Here is a 21,622-nt window from a genome sequence, read left to right as displayed (position 1 = left end):
TTTAGGATATCAAAGAGTTTTCTGAAATTTGGTTGTGAGTCCTGCATTAAACAAGGTTCAGAGGTATACTCTTCAAGTTTAATCTCCATATTGTATTCCTTTACATTGCAACATTTTTTCACAGGTTCCATGTGTTGTTGTCTGCTTCCCCATGCTTCAAGATCAATCTCTTCATGCTCTGTGTCAGCAAATTGGTACATGAAATATCCTTGACCCCATTCTTGGTTCACTTTGTGACAACATCTTTCCTTTCCTTCTGTAGCTGATTATGTGCACAGCTTCCAAGTTCCCTACAGCATCTCCTGCCTACTGTAATGGGCTCGTCTCCTTCCTCCATGTCCTATTCAACTGATGCAGTATTAAAAAGGCCCCATAATTTCCAGCATGTACTGCAGACTAGTTTCTTCATATACCTTCTTTTGCAACAACTACTCTACTTAAACGTAGGTTTGGTTCTGAAAAAGCTGTTTGTAAGAGCAAAATGACACCTTACAAGTGACCGATGTGAACATATCCATTGAAAGTTAAGCTTTACTTTTGTCTCCATGGTAATCATACCTCTCTCTTTTTGCTGGTTTTCAAAACTCTCCACTACTTTTGGACATGATCAGGGTAAATGGTATTCATAAACCCCCTTAAAAAAAAAACCCAAATGCTGTAAACTCTAGAGTCAGGAACAATGGGATGGCCAAGATCCAAAGACCACATGTGATCAACTAATGCCATCTGTTGGAAGCAGGCTTTTTATTTGTTTCATCTGTGAACATTCTAAAAAAGGACATTTTTGAACTGAGGAGCGACTGTGGTTCTTTACCTTGGAAAACCATACCTCACTGAATTTAAAGTGCCACGACTCTCTCCTTCCTCATTGTGGTCTGGGACCCTGCCACCCCTATCAGCTGTAGAAAGATGGCCTGGCAAGGCAAGGATGAGAAAAAAAGGAGACAGTTCTTCCAGTTCTCCAGAGTGGTACCTGGCAGGGCAAAGCAACAGCTGCCTCATTTTCTATGTGGGATGTCACCTGCATCTCTGCATCTCTGTATCCGGGGGTGGGGGGAGGGGGGACTAGGAGTATACCCAGTGGGCCTGTTGCTCTTTCTCATGCAGTCTCTTGAGGTAAAATTTCTCAGTCCAGCTCATCTACTATTTAGTTAGAGGAGATTCTGCCTAGCTTCTTTTAGTCTTTGTTTTCAGTGACATTATTCCACTCCTTTCTCTTGTGCCTTCCTAAGTATTTTACAATAGGAAATTACAAAGCTCCTAGACAGAACCCATTTGAATCCAAAGATGTGTTTTAATTGCCAAGTGTGAATTCTTTCTAATATAACAGCTTTATTGAGGTACAATTTACATATCATAAAATTCACTCACTTAAGTGAGCAAATCAGTGGTTTTTAGCAAATTTGCCTAGTTATGCAACTGTCTAACCCAATTTTAGAATATTGGAACATTAGAACAAATTTAGAACATGGATCACCCCAGCAAGATCCTGCATGCCCATTTTCAGTGAATCCCTGTTCCCATCCTCAGCCCCAGGCAACCATTCATCTGCTCTCTATAGATTGGCCTTTTCTGGACATTTCAAATGCATGGAATCATGTAGTATGTGGCCTCTTGATCTGGCTTTGATTTTACTTTCTTATTACCATCTTAAAAAGCTTAAAATGTCTTTCTAGCCTTTCCACAGGGTTTAAAATTCTCATGGTGAGAGCTCCAGGGAGGCCTTCTCTGACCTCATGGGATGTTGTTTTCTGGGCTTTTCATGATCTAGGAGCCTGGGGGCACATGGATCTCTCAAATAAGTGCTGAAGGAACTGTGTTGGGGAATGCACACTAAGGAAAGCCAGCAGTCCTTTGGGGAATTCCCTCAGGGTTGGGTTAACATCATCTAACATTGATCTTTATTTGTCCAGAAGTGCTAAATTTCCCTTTATTCTTTTACTTTTCGTTTGTTTGTTTGTTTTTTCATTTTTTTAAAGTCTTTATTGAATTTGTTACAATATTTCTTCTGTTTTATGTTTTGGTTTTTTGGCCATGAGGCATGTGGGATCTTAGCTCCCTGACCAGGGATCGAACCCGTACCCCCTGCGTTTGAAGGTGAAGTCTTAACCACTGGCCTGCCAGGGAAGTCCCCCATTGTGTGTCTTTTGAAAACCCACTCACCTCTCTGTTGAAGTTTATCTTGTTCTCCCAAGTGAAGGCGAGGAAAACAGCTGGGGCAGGGGGTGGTCAGAGGTGATAGAACTAATTTGTCTTCCTGGATTTCTACTACTATTCTCCCCATTCCACCCCTGCACTTGCATCAGAGTTTGAGTAAAAATCACAGTGCAGAGCGAACAGGAGCACGATGAGGACCAAACAGACCTAGAGCTAAATGTTCTCAAGTGCCTCTCTGTGTGCCCACAGCTATGCTAAATGTCTGACACATATATCTCATTCACCTTCCACAGGGATTCTCTAAGCTTTATGTAAAATCAGGCCCATTTTACAGATATGCAAATGGTAACCTTGGCCAAGATCACACAGCAGTAAATCCACTTTTACTCAGTTGGACCTTTTCTCTTTGGCCGAAATGTTCGTGTATCAAGCCACAAATTAACTCTAGCTAATAACATCAGCAAGAGAAGGCGATAAATGCTTTTCTGAATCATGCTTTTTCTATCTCTTTTTTTATTATAAAAACAATTTAATTCTATTAAATAAAAATGATCAAAAATATTTTTGTTCATACCACACTATCACAAGTATTTCAGTTTTCAAAATATCTTTCTCTATCTTGTCCACTGCTTTCATCTCTTTATATAGTTGACATAATGGTATATATTCCCTTTTTTATTCTTCTATTTTATCTGTCATTGTTTCTTGAATGCATTTTTCTTTATTAATACTTAGATTTTGTAGCTATCATTTTAAAGTATTTAATAGATAATTTATTTTAAAACTGCATTTTTTAGTTTTCTATTTTACTTAAGTATTAATTGGGTATATATCTCCTTATCTTCCTCTTAGTTCTAGATAATGTGAATTCTCTTCTTAAGGTCACTTCATCTCTCTAGAATGTGCATCTACATCATTGCCCCTAGTTCTCTCTTTTTTTTAATAAATTTTATTTATTTATTTATTTATTTATTTTGGATCCGTTGGGTCTTTGTTGCTGCGCGCGGGCTTTCCCCAGTTGCGGCAAGCAGGGGCTACTCTTCGCTGCAGTGTGCAGGCCTCTCATTGCAGTAGTTTCTCTTGTTGCAGAGCACGGGCTCTAGGCGCGTGGGCTTCAGTAGTTGCAGCACGCAGGCTCAGTAGTTGTGGCACACGGGCTCTAGAGCGCAGGCTCAGTAGCTGTGGCGCACGGGCTTAGTTGCTTCGCAGCATGTGGGATCTTCCCGGCAGGGCTCGAACCCGTGTCCCCTGCATTGGCTGGCGGATTCTTAACCACTGTGCCACAAGGGAAGTCCCTCTCTTTTTTTTAATTGAAGTGTAGTTGATTTACAACGCTTCAGGTGTACAGCAAACTGATTCAGTTTTATATATATATAAATATATTTATATAAACACACATTATATGCCTATGGCTATTCTTTTTCAGATTCTTTTCCATTACAGGTTTTTACAAGATATTGAATATAGTTCCTTGTGCTATACAGTAGGTCCTTGTTGTTTACCTATCTTAGATATAGTGGTATCTGTTAATCCCAAATTCTTAATTTAACCCTCCCCCCTCCTTTCCCCTTTGGTAACCATAAGTTTGTTTTCTATGTCTGTGCATCTATTCCTGTTTTGTAAATAACGTAATTATCATTTTAATGACTGCAAAGTATTCCATTCATTTTATAAGACATAATTTTGACCGGTCTTCTAATGTGGGACATGTAAATTATTTTTAAATTTTTGTTATCACAGATGGTGCTGTGTACTCATGTAGAGAGATTATTTTCATTATGAATTATTTCCTTATGATAAATTCCCAGAATGTGATTTCTGACTTGGACTAGAGACGTTTTTGTAGCTCTGTAAGCATAGTGCCAGATTGCTTTCTAAAAGTGTTGTACCAGATTGACTTCTAGGTAGAGCTGCACAGTGATGTAGGATAATAGAAACTCTCTCCTATAATACATAATGATATGAACAATAACAACAGTTTAAGCCTAAAAATTTCCCGGTTACAGCCTGATTCTTTAAACATTGAGAGGTAGAGGATAAAGAGAGAAACAAAAGATCCTGCACGTTGTATCTCTCAACCCAGAACCCACAACCCCACTGTCCTTCTAAAAGTGATGCTGAGAGGAAAGGGGGTGAGTTGACAAAATTCTGAGAGTTCTCATTGGTAATCACCAGTGTGGAAAAAGCAGATGGCAGTGGTGACTGGGCAGCTGCAAAAAAAATGTCTAAGAGAAACCTTTGAGCATGAAACCCCTCCATAATTTGGTAGGACCTTATTAGGAGTGGGAGAAACTACCAGGGTTTGCATCTTCCAGAGCTCCATGCTGAGTGGGGGAAGTGAGCTGAATTTTTCAGGAGTGAATCATGTCTCTAACTGGGGTGGGAGTGGGATGGACCCATGATTCTGGAAAACTGGCCAAATTTTAGAAAGAGAGTTCAAAGCCCAGGTTTCCTGGCAAGGGCAACTGAGTATTTCCTTTTACCCAACCCCTGTACCCTCAGGCTACAGAAGAGAAATCCACACACCAGTCCTTGAATTGTGGCCAAGAAAGTGAGGGAAATAAACTCACCCTAGATAATGGTGGGGAAAATGTCAAGATTTTACCTGATTATATCAGAGTAAGAACATCGGAAAGAAAGAGACAGAGGATGAGGATCTAAAAGAAAAACATGACCTAAGAAACATAAATTATTTGTGTTGCAAGAACTTAGTAATCATATAAATTTAATTTTTAAAATTTATAGATGAACCATGTGCTACTGGCAAAGGGATAGATATATAGATCAACAGAATAGAATTGAGGGTCCAGAAATAAGCCCCTCATATTTATAGTGACTTGATTTTTGACAAGGGTACCAAGATAATTTTATGGAAAAAGAATAATCCTTTCAACACATGGTGCTGGAATAAATGAATATATACATGTAAAATAATGAATCTGGGCCTCTACTTTACACCATAGTCAAAAATTAACTCAAAATGGATCAAAGATCTAAATTCAAAAGTTAAAATTATGAAAGCTTAGAAGAAAACATAGGTGCAAATGATCATGACCTTGGACAGGCAACAATGTCTTAGGACAACAAAAGCACAAGCAATGAAAGAAAAAATAGTTAAACTGAACTTCATCAAAATTAAAAACTTTTGTGCTTCATAGGACAACATCAAGAAAGTGAAAAGACAACTCACAGAACGGGTGAAATTTCTTTTGCAAATCATATATCTGATAAGGGACTTGTATATAGAATGTATAAAGAAGTATTATAATTCAATGATAAAAAGATAAATAACACAATTTTTAAATGGGCAAAGTAACTGAATAGACATTTCTCCAAAGAAGATATATAAAGGGCCAACAAGCACATGACAAGAACTCAACATTACTAGCATTATTAGCCATCAGGAAAATGCAAATCAAAAACACGAGATACAGGGCTTCCTGGTGGCACAGTGGTTGAGAGTCCGCCTGCCGATGCAGGGGACACGGGTTCGTGCCCTGGTCCAGGGGGATCCCGCATGCCGTGGAGCGGCTGGGCCCGTGAGCCATGGCCGCTGAGCCTGCGCGTCCGGAGCCTGCGCTCCGCAACGGGAGAGGCCACAACAGTGAGAGGCCCGCGTACCACAAAAAAAAAAAAAAAGTTTTCCTCACAAGAGAAAAAATTCTATGTATAGTGACAGATTTTATAAGAATAGAATCATTTGACATTACATGCATTATATATTATATATACAATCTTTATTAATATAATTTTATAATGTGATCAGTTCACTGTATATATAAATATTGAATCACTATATTTTATACCTGAAACTAATATAATGTTATTTGTCAGTTATACCTCAATTGAATAAAAAAAAAAAGAAACCACTTTTAGGAACCAGTATCTCTTGTAGTGAATAATGATTATCTGAAGTTTAGCAGGTCCTTCAGTTTCATTTTACTCTCCTTTTCTTCTAATTTAAGTAAAATTAGATTTAATGTTTTTATTTTTAATAGTGTAATATATAAAAATATAATTATATTTTATGTTGTATTAATATAAATCATATATATATACATAGTGTATGGTATATAATATCAAATGATCCTATTCTAATAAAATCCTTTCTTTCATCTACCTATACTTCCATCTTTAATATGTTTGTGTGTCTTGAGAGAGGACTGGAAGGGTTGCCATCAAAAGTTATCTCTAGATGTGAGATTTGGATCGATTTGTTTTCTTCCTTTTTTGTTCTTTTCAATACTTCCTCTTTATATTATTAAGAATAATTATTTGTATAATTAGCACCTATTATTTCTATACATATAATAAAGTTATTACCCTTTAAAAGGTGTTGTTCCAGGTTATACCGTTACACAACTATGCCAGTACTGGTAGTTATACATTTCAGATGCCTATGGCTGAGGTAGTTAAATACCTCAAATATGAAATGTAAACCCCTGATATACTAATAACCTATTCTATTTCTTTGGGCACAGGAAGCATCTATGATTTTTATTTCCTCAAGCAAGGTGGTGGACATTGGTACACATGGACAGAGTATATCACCAAAGAGGAGGAAAATATCCCAGCAAATGCAAAGGTAAAAGAGAGTTATTGGCCATGGAACTTTGGTAATGACCTGATATTCAGCAAAGTGGAGAGGTTAACAGCAGGTCTGTGTTAGCATTTTTAAGAACTTACTTTAGGAAAAGGTTCAAACATGAGCTGGACTGAGCCTTCAAAACATGGACTTTAGAATCAGAGAGTCCCAGATTCCTTACTCAGCCTTCACTCTCTCTGCCTCAATTTACTCAACTACACAATGCAGAAAAAAATACCTAAAGCATGGCTGCAAGGATTGAAGACATTATACATGAATTTGTGGCACACACTGTGTGCTAGATTATGCTGTTGCTATTCTGATTATTATCACTGTCTATAATGCCAGACGGTCATCAGTCCACCTCTCAGATACCTCAGCCAAAAAGATCCTTGCCTTTTCTTTAAAATCCCCAGAGAAAGATTTCTTTAATCAGAATTCTCAGAAAAATGGGTATTGATTAATAGATTTTCTGGTTAGCAGACAATTCACCTACAACTCCTGCTCATTTCCTCGTGGAAAATTTTTTCCAGATGTGCAATTTCGTGCCTCTATTTGCAGTTATCTAGTGGACATAATTTATCTTTCTGGGGGTGATTGTAGATTGTTCAGGCCCCAGATGGCGTAGTAGGAGGTGGATGGGAAAGTGGAAATACTGATGACAAAGTCAGACACCAGACAGGAGCACAGCTGCTTGGGAAAAGGGTGCAATAAGCGTGAGTGAATGTGTGTTGAGTTCAGGACACACCCTGGAGGCTGTCTTGTAAAGAACCCCACAGCACTGAGGCCCTGAACTTTCATTCTCCTTAAAGAGCTTCATCACCAGAGCTCCAGGGGTTTGAAATCTTGCTGGATTCATACAAATAAAAGTCCAATGCAGAAAATATTTCAGTTCTGCTGGGAATTTTTCCTTTGTCAAAAAATTGTTCTAGCCCCTGAAAATAAAAATCTAAGAAACAAAACCTGCTTTACATTCCTAGTCTTGGTACCTGGTTCTGCATTCAGTATCACTTACTGGCTATGTGGCTTTGGACAAGTTAGCCAGCCATCCTCCAGTCTCAATTTTTTCATCTGAAAAAGTGAGCTAATAATATACCTGCCTCAAAGGGTTATTAGGAAAGCTGCAGGGAATAACAGAGGCAAAACATCCATAGCTCAACACCTGTTAATTCTCTTCCTCATCCCTTCAATTCCTTTGTTCTATCTGCTCCTTTTACTTTGATCAAATTATTTATCAAAAGAAGCCAAGACTTTTGTCTACCAATAGACACAAGGCCACCATGTTGCACAGTCCCTGTTGGTGCCACTTGCATTATGGTCTAGTTTTGCTTTAGGGGTACCATTTACATAAACCATAGTGTGAATGGTGCTCCCTAGAGTTGCACAACAGCACAACAGTGGCTCCATGTTCACTAGCCCCTTCTAGTCTAGACATTTAAGTAGTAGACAAATAAGTAATAGGGATTCCAGGAGCTCAAGACCAAGCCCTTAGAGCCCAATTGGAGCCTGAATACCAGGAATAGTATTGCAGTTTCCATATTGGAAAAAGAGTTAATAGGAACAACCAAGAATCTGAGCATTAGGAAAAGCAGATGAGGAACAAGCACAGGGAATGGGGCTCAAGGGTCACACCTAACCCTTCTTGAACAAGCAGTATAGGTGGCGTATGGGAGGTGGATCTTTCCTGGGGCAAGGCAGTCAGTCAGCTTGGTTCAGAGCAGTGGTCTCAGACGGCAGTAGCTATAGACCCATCCTTACTGTAATTGGTGTTTATAATATGACATTTCAGTGGTTAAGAATATAAACCTTGGAATCAGACAAGCTGGAATTAAAATCCTTGCATTTCCACTTACTTGGTGTGTAAGTGAGCTCTGGATCTCAGTTTCCTCTTCTCTAAAACAGAGTTTCCTCATCTCTAAAATGCCCGTATTTACGTGCAAGATTTAATTTAATCCTCAAAACAGCTCAGTGAACTAGGTGCCATTATTATCCCCATTTTACAGATGAAGAAACTAAGGCCCCTGGAGAGGTAAAATACTCAAAATCATAAAGATAAGAGATGGAGCTGAACGGATAGTAAGGATAGAACCCAAGTCTCCTGAATTCCAAGACCCAATCTCCTGGGCTCAGTACCAAGACTCACCATGTCTTTGTGGCACAGGTCTCAGAACTCATCATCCCCACAATGGAAACAGCCCGGCAGTCCTTCTTCTTGAAAACCTACCTGGACCATGAGATTCCAATGCTGTTCGTAGGACCCACGGGCACTGGCAAATCAGTCATCACCAACAACTTCCTTTTCCGCCTTCCCAAAAATACTTATCTGCCCAACTTCATCAATTTCTCTGCCAGAACTTCAGCCAGTCAGACCCAGGATATCATCATGTCCAAGCTGGATCGACGGCGGAAGGGCCTTTTTGGGCCTCCCATAGGGAAGAAAGCAGTGGTATTTGTGGGTAAGGCATTGGCCTCCATCTGGACACACCAAATTCTTCTACTCTAAGCTGCAGCAAAACAGAATCTCCCCTTGTACAGCCACTGTATAGTCCTTTTACTCTCTCTGGGAGATAAACTATTTCTGGTTAATATAATTCAGCATTCCTTCCCTCCCCTCCTATTTTCCTTCCTTCCTTCCTTCCTTCCTTCCTTCCTTCCATCTTTCCATCCCTTCTTCTCTCCCTTCCCTCCCTCTCTTCCTTCTTTCATTTTTTGTTTCCTGTCCTTTCCTTCATTCATTACCAAGTATTTGTTAACCATGTACTATAAGCCAACTTTTCAGTAAGTGAGGCACAGTCCAGGCCTTTTTGCCTGAGGGCGGATCCCAGTTTCTCCTGGAATGAAGTTGAGCCTGTGGATCAGGCAAAGTTACTTTATAGTGAGAGGCAGTTAGGTCCAGAAGGGGACTGTGGTGTTTGCCCTCTTGCATCTCCAGAAGCAACTCACACTTTGTGATGAGCTTCTATTCCATTATGTGCCAGATAAATATGTTATCAGTATGTGAAGAAATATAATAGTTGCTAAATAAATATTTGTGAAATAAGCACATTGAATTTTCCCAGGATTTTATGTTTACAAAGCACTTCCTCATTTATTTTGTTTGAGCCTCACAGCCCCATCAGTTTATTAGCCACCATTATCACTTTACTAGTCAGTTAATTGAGGCTCCAGAGGTTAAATGCCCTGTTCAGGGTCAAACATCTAGAAAATTCTGGAACCACGAGCCAAAACCAGGTTTCTTGGTGCCAAATACATTATCTTTTCCACTCTCTTACTGCTGACTCATAAAATTCTCAGTTAGTAATAGTAATGCCCTGCCCTTCTGGGTTATCTCATGTCCTGTCTTTAAAATTCATGTATTGATAGTAAATGTTGCATGTATTTATATCCTTGCCAATTAGTAACAGCTCCCTAAAGGCAGGGATCCTATTTTGTTTCCCTTTCTTTTCCCCCTTTCTCCTTTCCTCCAATCTTTTCTCCCTTCCTATTTTTATGGTATATCCAAAAACAGATTAAGCTTTGCAACCAAACAGACCTAGGTCCAAATCTCACTTTTTAACCCTAAGCATACTATTCCATGACCTTCAGTTCCTCACCTCTAACATAAACGTAATACTCTCTTCCTTATAAAGTTATTATTTTGATTAGATGAGATAATATGTATAAAACTCCTAAAATCTTACGTGACACAAAACTGGGCATTTAATCAATGTTCATTGGAGTTTATTGAGTGCCTTCTATGTGCCAGGACTGAGCAATACTCTATTTTAGAAAATCAGTCCCTACCCTGGAGGAAATGTGGGAAAAAATTAAATGTCTGTTTGTTAATGCCAATCTGTCAATAAAGCAGGAGAGCCCAGAACCCAGGAAAAACTCTTCCATTACGGTGAGAATGTCCACTGGCTGAGCCCTGCCTAGAGTGAGGATGTAACAACTGGGCACAGACTCTCCCATGGAGGGATAATCATCTGCTGCCTCCTGTGAGAGCAAAGGATCCCATAGACTTACAATCTGTGGCCATGGCTTCTTTCCCCAGATGACCTCAACATGCCAGCCAAAGAGGTGTATGGGGCCCAGCCCCCCATTGAGCTCCTGAGGCAATGGATTGACCACGGTTACTGGTTTGACAAGAAGGACACAAACAAGCTGGACATCGTTGATGTGCTGCTTGTGACAGCCATGGGCCCCCCTGGTGGAGGAAGAAATGACATTACTGGTACGTGAAGGAGAGAGTTCATTACTCTTCACCCACCCCCTGCAGAGCCAGACCACCTTCATGGATGGAGGGTTGGTGCAGGGCACTCGTCCTGATGGAAAGTGGAGAAAGGTGTGTTTAGGCTGTAGCCAGAGACACTTGAGTTAGCTTCAAGGAGTGTCATTTGAATATTTCATGTTGGTAGTTGTATGAAATAGGATGGGAAGATGAAAAGAGGGTTTGCGGAGTCTTTGGCTAGAGGAACAGAGAGTCCCATGAAGAAGGGAGTTCATTGTGGACAGCATGTGTTCCAGGAGGGAGGCTAGATCAGAGGTTCTCAACTAAGGGTGCATGACAGATTCACCTGTTGTGTTTCTCATAATTCTTTGGATTGTCAGAGATAGAACACCTAACCCAAAGTGGCCTAAGGAAAATCTTAATGATAATAAACAAACAAATAAATAAGATTTTTTCCCCTGTCATCTAACACTTCAGGAATATATTTTGCTTCAGGTGCAACTTGATCCATCTAGGTCTACAGATTTCCATACTTTTATTCTGAGATACATCCTTGGTTAAGAATCTTAATGCCATTAAGATTCTGTGGCCTTGCTCTCCCCTGTGGCATTTGTCTTTTTCATTTGTAAAATAAGGAAGATAAGCAGGGTGATTTTACTTGGGTACACGAACCCATCACCTTCCACTTCAAGTATAGAGTCCAGGGGTACCTTGCCTTGGGTTTGAGGATAACAGGATCTCAGGCACTTGGCATCTATAAATTCAACACTTCTCTCACTAGTGAGAGGGAGAGGAACTTGGTATATTACTTTTCTCTAAGACCTAGTCATTCAATAGGAGAAAATATTTGCAAACCATCTGTCTGATAAGGAGTTAATATACAAAATATGTAAGGAATTCATACAACTCAATAGCTAAACAACAAACAATCTGATTTGAAAATGGATAGAGAATTCGAATAGACATTTTTCTAAAGAAGACATACAAATGGCTAACAGGCACATGAAAAGATGTTCAATATTGCTAATTATTAGAGAAATGAAAATCAGAATCACAGTGAGGTATCACCTCACACCTGACAGAATGGCTATTAACAAAAAGTCAAGAGATAACAAGTGCCCTTGTACACTGTTGGTGGAAATGTAAATTGGTGCAGCCACTATGAAAAACAGTAGGAGGTTCCTCAAGAAATTAAAAATAGCACTACCATATGATCCAGCAATGCCACTTCTGGGTATATCTGAAGGAAATGAAATCACTACCTTGAAGAAATATCTGCACTTCCATGTTCATTGCAACATTATTCACGATAGTCAACTCATGGAAACAACCAAAGGGTCCATCGATGGATGAATGGATAAAGATGTACACACACACACACACACACATACACACACACACACACACACAATGGGATATTATTCAGCCATAAAAAAGAATGAAATCCTACCCTTTGTGACAACATGGATGGACCTTGAGAACATTATGCTAAGTGAAATAAGAGAAAAACAAATACTATATGATGTCACTTACATGTGGAATCTAAAAAAGCCAAACTCATGGAAACAGGAGTAGAATGGTGGTTGCCGGGGTTTAGGGGATGGGGGAAATGGGGAGATGTTGGTCAAAGGGTACAAATTTCCAGTTATAAGATGAATAAGTTTTGGGAATCTAATGTATAGCATGGTGACTCTAGTTAACAACAACAGCAACAATGGAATTGTTACTTGACCTTATTGTGGCAATCATTTTGCAATATCTATATGCATCAAATCATCATGTTGTAAACCTTCAGCTTATGTATGTTATATGTGAATTATATCTCAATAAAACTGGCAGGGTGTGGAGATCTATTCAAAAGGGAATATCTGTTTCCAGTACATATCATGGAAATAGTAATTACTAACATTTGTGCAGCAGTTGACAGTTTTCAGGCTATGTCACATATATGATATTTGAAAAGATCCTATAATAAAGACCAGTGCCCAAAGTCTGCCAGGAACACATCTGTAGTCAAGTGAAATTAGGTTTATTAATTTGCTGCAGAAAGGGTGTCTGCACAGCATGGAGAACCATGAGGGTGGCTGGTGTAAGAGAGTTAAATGGACTTGTGCTGGGTGATGTGAGGAAAGGCTTAAGGAACCAGGGACTCTGGGATTGGGTAATCTCAGGAAGTGGGGACAATTTGATGAGTGGGTATCTTAATTTTTTTCTCTGCTTGGTAAAGAAGTAGAGTCACTCATATTAGCTAGGGGGGAAGTTTTCATGGTTTCAGAGCAAACTTGTTTCTGTCTTGTTCCATCATAGCTAGGGAGTGACCTCGTCTGATGTTGATATTTAATGGAATTGTGTTCAGTGGAGAACTAACAGCCTAGCTGATATTTGCCAGACCAGCTGCCAGCTTTCAGGGCTGAGATGGGAAACCTGAGGCTCAAGGCAGTGTAGTGTGGTGGCTGAGAGTATGGCTTGGCAGAAGACCGATCTGGGTTTAGGTAACATTAACAAACATTAAGTACTATTAGTATCCTTATCATCAAAAGAGTAAGTGGGGCTTCCCTGGTGGCGCAGTGGTTGAGAGTCCGCCTGCCGATGCAGGGGATGCGGGTTCGTGCCCTGGTCCGGGAAGATCCCACATGCCGCGGAGCGGCTGGGCGCGTGAGCCATGGCCGCTGAGCCTGCGCGTCCGGAGCCTGTGGTCCGCAACAGGAGAGACCACAACAGTGAGAGGCCCACGTACCGCAAAAAAAAAAAAAAAGAAAAGAAAAAAAAAGAAACAAAAGAGTAAGTGAATTTCTCAAGTTCACACAACTGTAGATGGTTCCAGATCAATGTGTAAAATATTATTCTGGCTTTTTTTTTAAAAAAAGAAAAACCTACGTATGTCAATACATAAGTATAGTGGAGTATATATATATACATATATATATATGTATATATATATAATACTTATGTACTGACATATATATTTTCCTTTTTTTAAAAAAATGCCATATATATATATTGAAAAGAGTTTTGGGAAAAATGGCAGCAGCTGTGCCAGAATCATCATTTTTGGCTCTTCCCAAATTCCCATAAACAGAGCAACTAGATAGCAAAACCAAAAACCTATAAACAACATTTACAACAAAACTAGTTGGCAGAGTATTCCCCACATATTCTAAAGTATAATTGGTGGGAACAAACCACTGGCAGCTACAAGACCCACATGTTATCTGCATCTGTGCGGGAGAAAGCAGAGGGAAGTATTGAGACATCTAACAGACCTGAGAATGGTTGAACCCCAAAGTAGCAAACAGGTATTCACTGATAAGCATGGCAGCCAATCTGAGAACAGGAGCTGAAGTTGGCAGGACTTTTACCTTCTCAAATAACAAGTAAGCACAATGAATGTGCAGTGAGCTCTGAGGGACTAGAGCGTTATAGCCGGTTGTGATTTCTCTAAACTAACAACCCAGGTCTCCCATACAAGGTGAGACCCTACACTGAAGAGAAACTGGAGTTGAATCAGAATTGAGCAAGTTAAGATTACTAGAAACAAAGGAAAGAGAAGGTCAAAATGGGAGTGAGAGAGAGGAACAGAGGCAGGAAAGTTCAGAAAGCAAGTCACTATATTTTTGAACACTTAAGAAATCAACAGAAAAGGAAACTTTGTGGAGTTAGAAAAGGCATCTGAGTCAAGCCTTCTCTAATTGCATATATAAAAATGAGCAAAGAAAAGTATTGAGGTCATGTTTCATAAAAATTAATGTAGGAAGGAAGAGAGTAGAGAAAAACACCCCTACTTCAAAAGCACAACAGAAAGACATACTTTAAAAACTTTAATCTATTACTTCAAAATAATCTGAAAGACACTGATGAGATAATACAAGGCAGGAAAGAATGACATAAATCAGAATTAGAAAAACTTAGAAATTGAATGATGGAACTCAAGAATTAGGGAAAAAAAGTTACCTTAGAAATGAAGCCAAAACTAAAGGGAGCAAAAACAGAATAAATACAATCAATAATGCCTTAAGAAATAAAAAATTAGAAGGAATTTTTTCATCAGAAAAAATATAAAGACATACTACAGCATCGATGAACCTTAAAGACATTATGTTAGTGAAATAAGCCAGTTACAAAAGGACAAATATTATATGATTCCACTTATTTGAGGTACTCAGGTTCACAGAGACAAAAAGTAGAATGGTTGTTACCAGAGGCTAGGGAGAGGGAAATGGGAAGTTAGGGCTTCATGAGTTTCAGTTGCAGAAGATGAAAAGATTCTGGAGATAGGTGGTGGTGATGTTCACACAACAATGTGAATGTGCTTGATGCCACTAAACTGTACACTTAAAAAATGGTAAATTTTATGTTATGTATATTTTATCACAATAAAATTTTTTTCTAGAAATGAAGAAAGGAACTAAAAGGTTTGAGAGAAAGTCACAAATATTAAAGTTAGGTAGAGGAAATCCAACATACAACTAACAGGAGTGTCTAAAGAAGAAAACTGAAGTTTCTTCAAAGAAGAAAACAGAACTAATAATAAAAGCTATAATCCAATAAAATGCGCCCCCCAAAAAAGTATTTTTGAAAATTACATATTGAAAAGGTACATTGTGTACCTAAGAATACAGACTCAAAAATGATCATTACCAAGACTAGTAAAATCACTGGACTTTAAAGAAAAAGAAAAGTAGATCATCTTAAGAATTTTCAACTGCAATCTTTATGCTAGAGAAAATGGAATAACATATTTATGATACTTGAGGGAATACAATGAGAGTCAAGGCTTTTGTTGCCAGCAAAGCTGACCTTCAAGTATAAAATAAAAACTATTATCAACATGCAAGAACTCAGAGACTTATTTCCATAAGCCCTTTCTCAGGAATCTGTTAGAAAATGGGTTTCACATGATCAAAATAGCTATAAAGAGATCAATATAACAACTGGTAGTGAGCATTACTTAATGTGGTTATTTGTTGAACTAAGACTACATGGGAGAGATTGTAACATATAAAGCCTATATGATTTGATGATGTAGATATTGAACAGTTGAAAATGGAGGGGGATGAGGATAGCACATACAAGAAGTTTTAAACTCTTCTGTTACTGTAATTGGTGGCGGTAGTATATTCTTATTCTGAGTGTGTTGTATGTAAAAAGTAGGATTATATGAATGAGTAACTATAGTATTTTCTGTTTCTACTGTCCCTTGTGTGCTTGAGAACCAGGACTCAGTGTGGAGAAAAGGAAATCAAGACGTACTATAGAAGAAGTTAAGAAAAAGCTCTGGAGTCCTAAATTTGAAATATCAGTACTAACTCATGTTCCAGGTCTAAAAAGTAATAACCAACTCATTAACAATAAGAATTCTTAGCACCCAGACTGTGGTCTTGAAATCCAGTTTCCTACCAAAATAAACAAGGCTTCTTGGAGAAATGGCTTATTGCATGTCTGGGGCAGGAAATATACAAGATGTATCTGTAACGTCTTCATATATGCCTGTAACGTTTTCATATATCCAATCATGAGAAAGCTTTCAAAGACTACAGGGCCCTGTCAAAAGCATTCAGTTAACAACACAAGGAGGCTCTAACTGGCAAATATGGGGAAATTTGAGCTTCAACAATGATAGTAATTTAAATGGATTGAAATTTATCAAAAGATATTTAAGTCTATGAATCAGTAATAACAATCATAGCTGGTCATCTTCAGAGGATGATAAAACACCAGTTCATTATCTTGAAAACTGATATATAAATGGAATGAAGCAAGCATTTATTTTGACTTTCTTATATGAAGTATACCACTGTATAAGCAAATAGATGAAGGGAAAGTGTCCCTTCTGAAAATAGTCCTAATATTTTAATAAACTATATAGTAAATGAAAAAGAAATTATATAATCAGAATATCATCATTTGGCAAACTTCAGTGAATTAATGGATCTAGCCATTGAGAATCAGTAGCTACCAACATTGCAGAGGGAGAGACAACATCATGTGCCCTCTGATGAAGGACTACACCACCACCTATAGTGTGGCCAAAGAGGTGGAACCTGAATCTGATTAAGTCTCTAGGTACAGCTGCAAATTGGTGGGAAATACGAAGGGCAGAGGAACCAAGTAAATTACACCATGTAATCCTGACTGTGGAAACTGCTACAGATCAAACAGTCCAGCTATTCAATAGACAGAAGATAAAAGAAAGGGATGGAGGGGGGAACCTATAGATTAAAAGAGACTTAAAAGACATATCAATTTTTTTAAATTAGCGGGGTTAAACTCTGGTATCTAGAAATGAACACATGGTCAATAAAGATGCAAGATAGCAATTACTTTAAAAGTCAGGATAGTGACAACTTTTGGAGGGAGAAATGGAGAGGTCTGTGATTGGGATGGGATATATGGAGGGCTGGCAAAGTTGTATTTCTTGACATGGATGGTAGATGTAAGGATGTTAACTTTATAATGATTCACTAAACTATACATTTGTTTTGTGTGGTTTTCTATATCTGTGCTTTACTTTATATAGAAAAATACTTTTAAAAGAAGATATGCAGGCAAATCTATAGAGACAAAAATTAGATTATTAGTTGCCAAGGGCTGCAAGGAAGTGGGGAGTGACTGCTAGTGGGTAAAGGATTTCTTTTTGGGGTGATTAAAATGTTCTGCTATTGATTGTGGTAATGGTTGCACAACTAAAATACTAAAAAATCATTGAATTGTGTACTTTAAATGGATGAATTGTATAGTATGTGAATTACATCTCAATAAAGCTGATACCTAGTATAACTATAAATATATAGGCATCTAACATTGGGTATATAGATACAAATACAGAGATGTAAGAATGTCAGACTAACAGTGGGGAGGGGAGAGAGAATGGATTTCGTGTGTGGGAGGTAAGGGATACTTTCTATAAAAGTATTTCTGAATTGTTTGATTATTTTACAATGATCATATACTGCCTTTACCTTTTTTTTTTTTTTTGCGGTACGCGGGCCTCTCACTGTTGTGGCCTCTCCCGTTGCGGAGCACAGGCTCCGGACGCGCAGGCTCAGCGGCCATGGCTTATGGGCCTAGCCGCTCCGCGGCATGTGGGATCTTCCCAGACCGGGGCATGAACTCGCGTCCCCTGCATCGGCAGGCGGACTCTCAACCACTGCGCCACCAGGGAAGCCCTGCCTTTACCTTTTAACAACCTTGAGCACTGGACTAGCACTATTACCAGAACTTCTGCAATCATGGAGACGTTCTATATCTGTACTGTGCAATACAACAGCCACTAGTCACATGTTATCCTTGAGTAGTTGAAATGTGGCTAGTGAGACTGAGGAACTAAATTTTAATGTTATTTAATTTTCATAAGGCTGCCATATTGGACAGCACAGCTCTAGAACATTAAGGCAGAGGGAAAACTCTTCTATATCTCAGGATCTCTAGGCCCAGGAGGTAAGTGTGAGAATATATGCACACTCACACCTGTGCATGTTTTCCAGGACGATTCACTCGCCATCTGAATATCATTTCCATCAATGCCTTTGAGGATGACATTTTAACCAAGATTTTCAGTTCAATCGCTGACTGGCACTTTGGAAAAGGGTTTGATGTGATGTTCTTAAGGTAAGAGGTTCCTGTGTTATTGGCCTGGGGTCCTCAGTTCTGGCCCCTCTTTAACTGGTCTGCCTTTTCCTTCCTCCCAAGGTATGGAAAGTTGCTGGTACAAGCTACGATGACAATTTATAAAGCTGCAATGGAGAATTTCTTGCCAACTCCCTCCAAGTCACACTATGTCTTTAACCTGCGGGACTTCTCACGGGTGATCCAAGGGGTATTGCTCTGCCCTCACACCCACCTACAGGTCAGCCGCTATCATTTCTGTTATCAAGTTCATTCAGTGATATCCTTGGCTACATGGAATATACAATGATAAGAGTAATATCTAACTTCTATCAAGCATTTAATCTATGCTAAGCATTGTGCTAAGTATTTTGTAAGCATTGTCTCATTAAAGCCCCATATCGACCCCAGGATTTAGAAACTATTTGAGAACTACCACCTCAGTCACCACCTGCCATTTATTCAAATAATTAACTGGATTTTCAGGATGTAGAAAAGCTTATCCGGCTTTGGATCCATGAGGTTTACCGGGTCTTCTATGACCGTCTGATTGATCATGAGGACAGACAGGTCTTTTTCAACACGGTGAGGGAAACCACCTCCAATTGCTTCAAGCAGTCTGTGGAAAAGGTAAGCCAGACCCTGTGATCATTTGGCCTCAGAAATTGCCCCAAATATTTGACCATGCTAGTCTCAGATTTCAGATTGTCTTCCTACTAGAGACTTAGAGCTCCACTTTCTGAATCTCAAGAAACAGTGTATTGAGCCAACTAAACACTCAGTTTGCTGATATAATAGTTGGCCCAATTTCACTTCACTTCCCTGGTAACATATAAGTTTGGATACATTCAAACTTATGGTTTATGATATGATGTTATTGTTTATGATTAATGTAAAATGCATTTGCAAGGTCAGTTAATTTGTGAGTTGAGAAATAAATACACCATGAGTTTTCATGGTTTGATTGATGCCTTGGTAAAGCCCGAGTGAAAGATTGTCATGGTTTCCCATTTGTAAATATTTTCTCTTTTCTATTCTTTTTTTTTTTTTTTTTTTTTGCGGTACGCAGGCCTCTCACTGTTGTGGCCTCTCCCGTTGCGGAGCACAGGCTCCGGACGCGCAGGCTCAGCGGCCATGGCTCACAGGCCCAGCCGCTCCACGGCACGTGGGATCTTCCTGGACCGGGGCACGAACCCGTGTCCCCTGCATTGGCAGGCAGACTCTCAACTGCTGCGCCACCAGGGAAGCCCTCTCTTTTCTATTTTGATATAAGTAAAGTTTTAAGCCTATGTATTTGCATCATCTAGTTCTACCTCTATTCTTAAGAAGCTACAATTTCTCCAAAGAAAAAATTACAAGTGTTTCATGTTGCATCCAGGGGCCAAGTGCAGAAGCACTGCCAGTTTTTAATATCAGGAAGAAGAGGCATCTAAAACATTTCTACTCTAGGTACAGAGTGGGGACCAGGGAAATGCCCGCACTTCTATTTGGTGAAGGAGCAAATATATTAAAAATGATGCCATCTTTCGACTACCTCCTCTTGGGATCTTACAGTCTGACCACCAATGTTTTAATCACTTAGCAAACAGATTGACCCTTGCTTTCACACTCTTTTCTCAAATGTCCTTTCATCATAGTCTTTACAACCACGAGATCCACATATTTTGTTTAAAGAAAAAAAAATGTTGATGAACCATGACTTTGAAGAATGCTCAGAGGAAACAAATACATCCCCTGCTCCCTCCCTCTACATCTCTCAGTACCATGGTGGCTGGGGCTACTGGCTGAATGCCTAGTTGAGACTTACCTTTCCCACAGGTCCTCGTCCACCTGTCACCCACTGGAAAGATAGTTGATGATAATATCCGTAGCCTCTTCTTTGGAGATTTCTTCAAGCCAGAAAGTGACAAAAAAATCTATGATGAGATCACTGACTTAAAACAGCTCACAGTGGTCATGGAGTATTACCTGGAAGAGTTCAACAACATCAGCAAGGCCCCCATGTCCTTGGTCATGTTCAGGTTCACCATCGAGCACATCTCCAGGATATGCAGGGTCCTGAAGCAGAACAAAGGCCACTTGCTGCTGGTGGGCATTGGGGGCAGTGGGCGGCAAAGTGCCAGCAAACTGTCCACATTCATGAACTCATATGAGCTGTGCCAGATCGAGATCACTAAGAGCTACTCAGGCAATGACTGGCGAGAGGACCTGAAGAAGATCATGCTACAGGTCGGTGTGGCCTCCAAGAGTACTGTGTTCCTCCTCACCGATAACCAGATCAAGGACGAGTCATTCATTGAGGACATCAACGTGCTTCTGAACACGGGAGACGTGCCCAACATCTTCCCCGCTGACGAGAAGGCTGACCTTGTGGAGAAGATGCAAATGGCAGCAAGGACAGAAGGCGAGAAGATTGAAGCCACTCCTCTTTCTATGTATAACTTCTTTATTGAGAGAGTAAAAAACAACCTTCACATTGTCCTTGGTAAGAAGAAGCAAATTCAGTTTGCCCTTTTCCTCTGGGTATTTCAGGATCTCCTGTGCCTTAAGTCCGTTCCTCTTACCGTGGTACCAGGAATGATCCAGACAAGGCACTCACTCGCCCACGGGTCAGTGCCTAGAATTCCTTTGGAAACTTCCACTGTCCTGAACAACTGTTTTAAACCTGTTCCACTCTCCTCAGTTCTCGGAATTCTCCTCTGAACCCTCTCCTTCCTTTTAGTACAGTACCCGGCAACCTCACAGAACAGCACCTGGAGTTCTTCTCTCTATGAACGATATCTCCAGTCTATCCAGAAACTTAGGGGTCGTGTTTAATACTTCTCTCTTATTACCATGTCCTGTCAGTTTTTGCCTTCTCTCTTGCATATCTACCCACTTATCTCTACCTCTGCCACCTTCATATTAGCTAAGCCGCTATCATCTCACCCAGACCTCACCTCTACAGCCTTCTAACTGTTCTATGTCTACTCTGTCCATTCCAGACCTTTATGTTCCACTGAGTCAGGATGGGGATTTTTTTTTCATGTATTGCAAATGTGATCGTTGTATATTTGCACACATAC

General features: G+C 39.6%; 1 protein-coding gene across 1 annotated transcript in view; it reads left to right on the top strand.

Annotated features, from left to right (window-relative positions):
- Positions 1 to 21,622, top strand: part of DNAH3 (dynein axonemal heavy chain 3) — a 191,511-nt gene that overhangs the window by 121,291 nt on the left and 48,598 nt on the right. The window contains exons 41-47 of the mRNA XM_033425952.2: positions 6,639 to 6,742; positions 8,904 to 9,198; positions 10,776 to 10,955; positions 18,437 to 18,560; positions 18,642 to 18,798; positions 19,044 to 19,187; positions 20,376 to 21,042. Coding sequence (XP_033281843.2) covers positions 6,639 to 6,742; positions 8,904 to 9,198; positions 10,776 to 10,955; positions 18,437 to 18,560; positions 18,642 to 18,798; positions 19,044 to 19,187; positions 20,376 to 21,042 — 1,671 coding nt within the window. The remainder of the gene's footprint in view (positions 1 to 6,638; positions 6,743 to 8,903; positions 9,199 to 10,775; positions 10,956 to 18,436; positions 18,561 to 18,641; positions 18,799 to 19,043; positions 19,188 to 20,375; positions 21,043 to 21,622) is intronic.

This window comes from Orcinus orca, chromosome 16 (assembly GCF_937001465.1).
Source record: "Orcinus orca chromosome 16, mOrcOrc1.1, whole genome shotgun sequence".
Taxonomy (NCBI): Eukaryota; Metazoa; Chordata; class Mammalia; order Artiodactyla; family Delphinidae; genus Orcinus; species Orcinus orca.
This window is presented reverse-complemented; position numbering and strand designations above follow the sequence as displayed.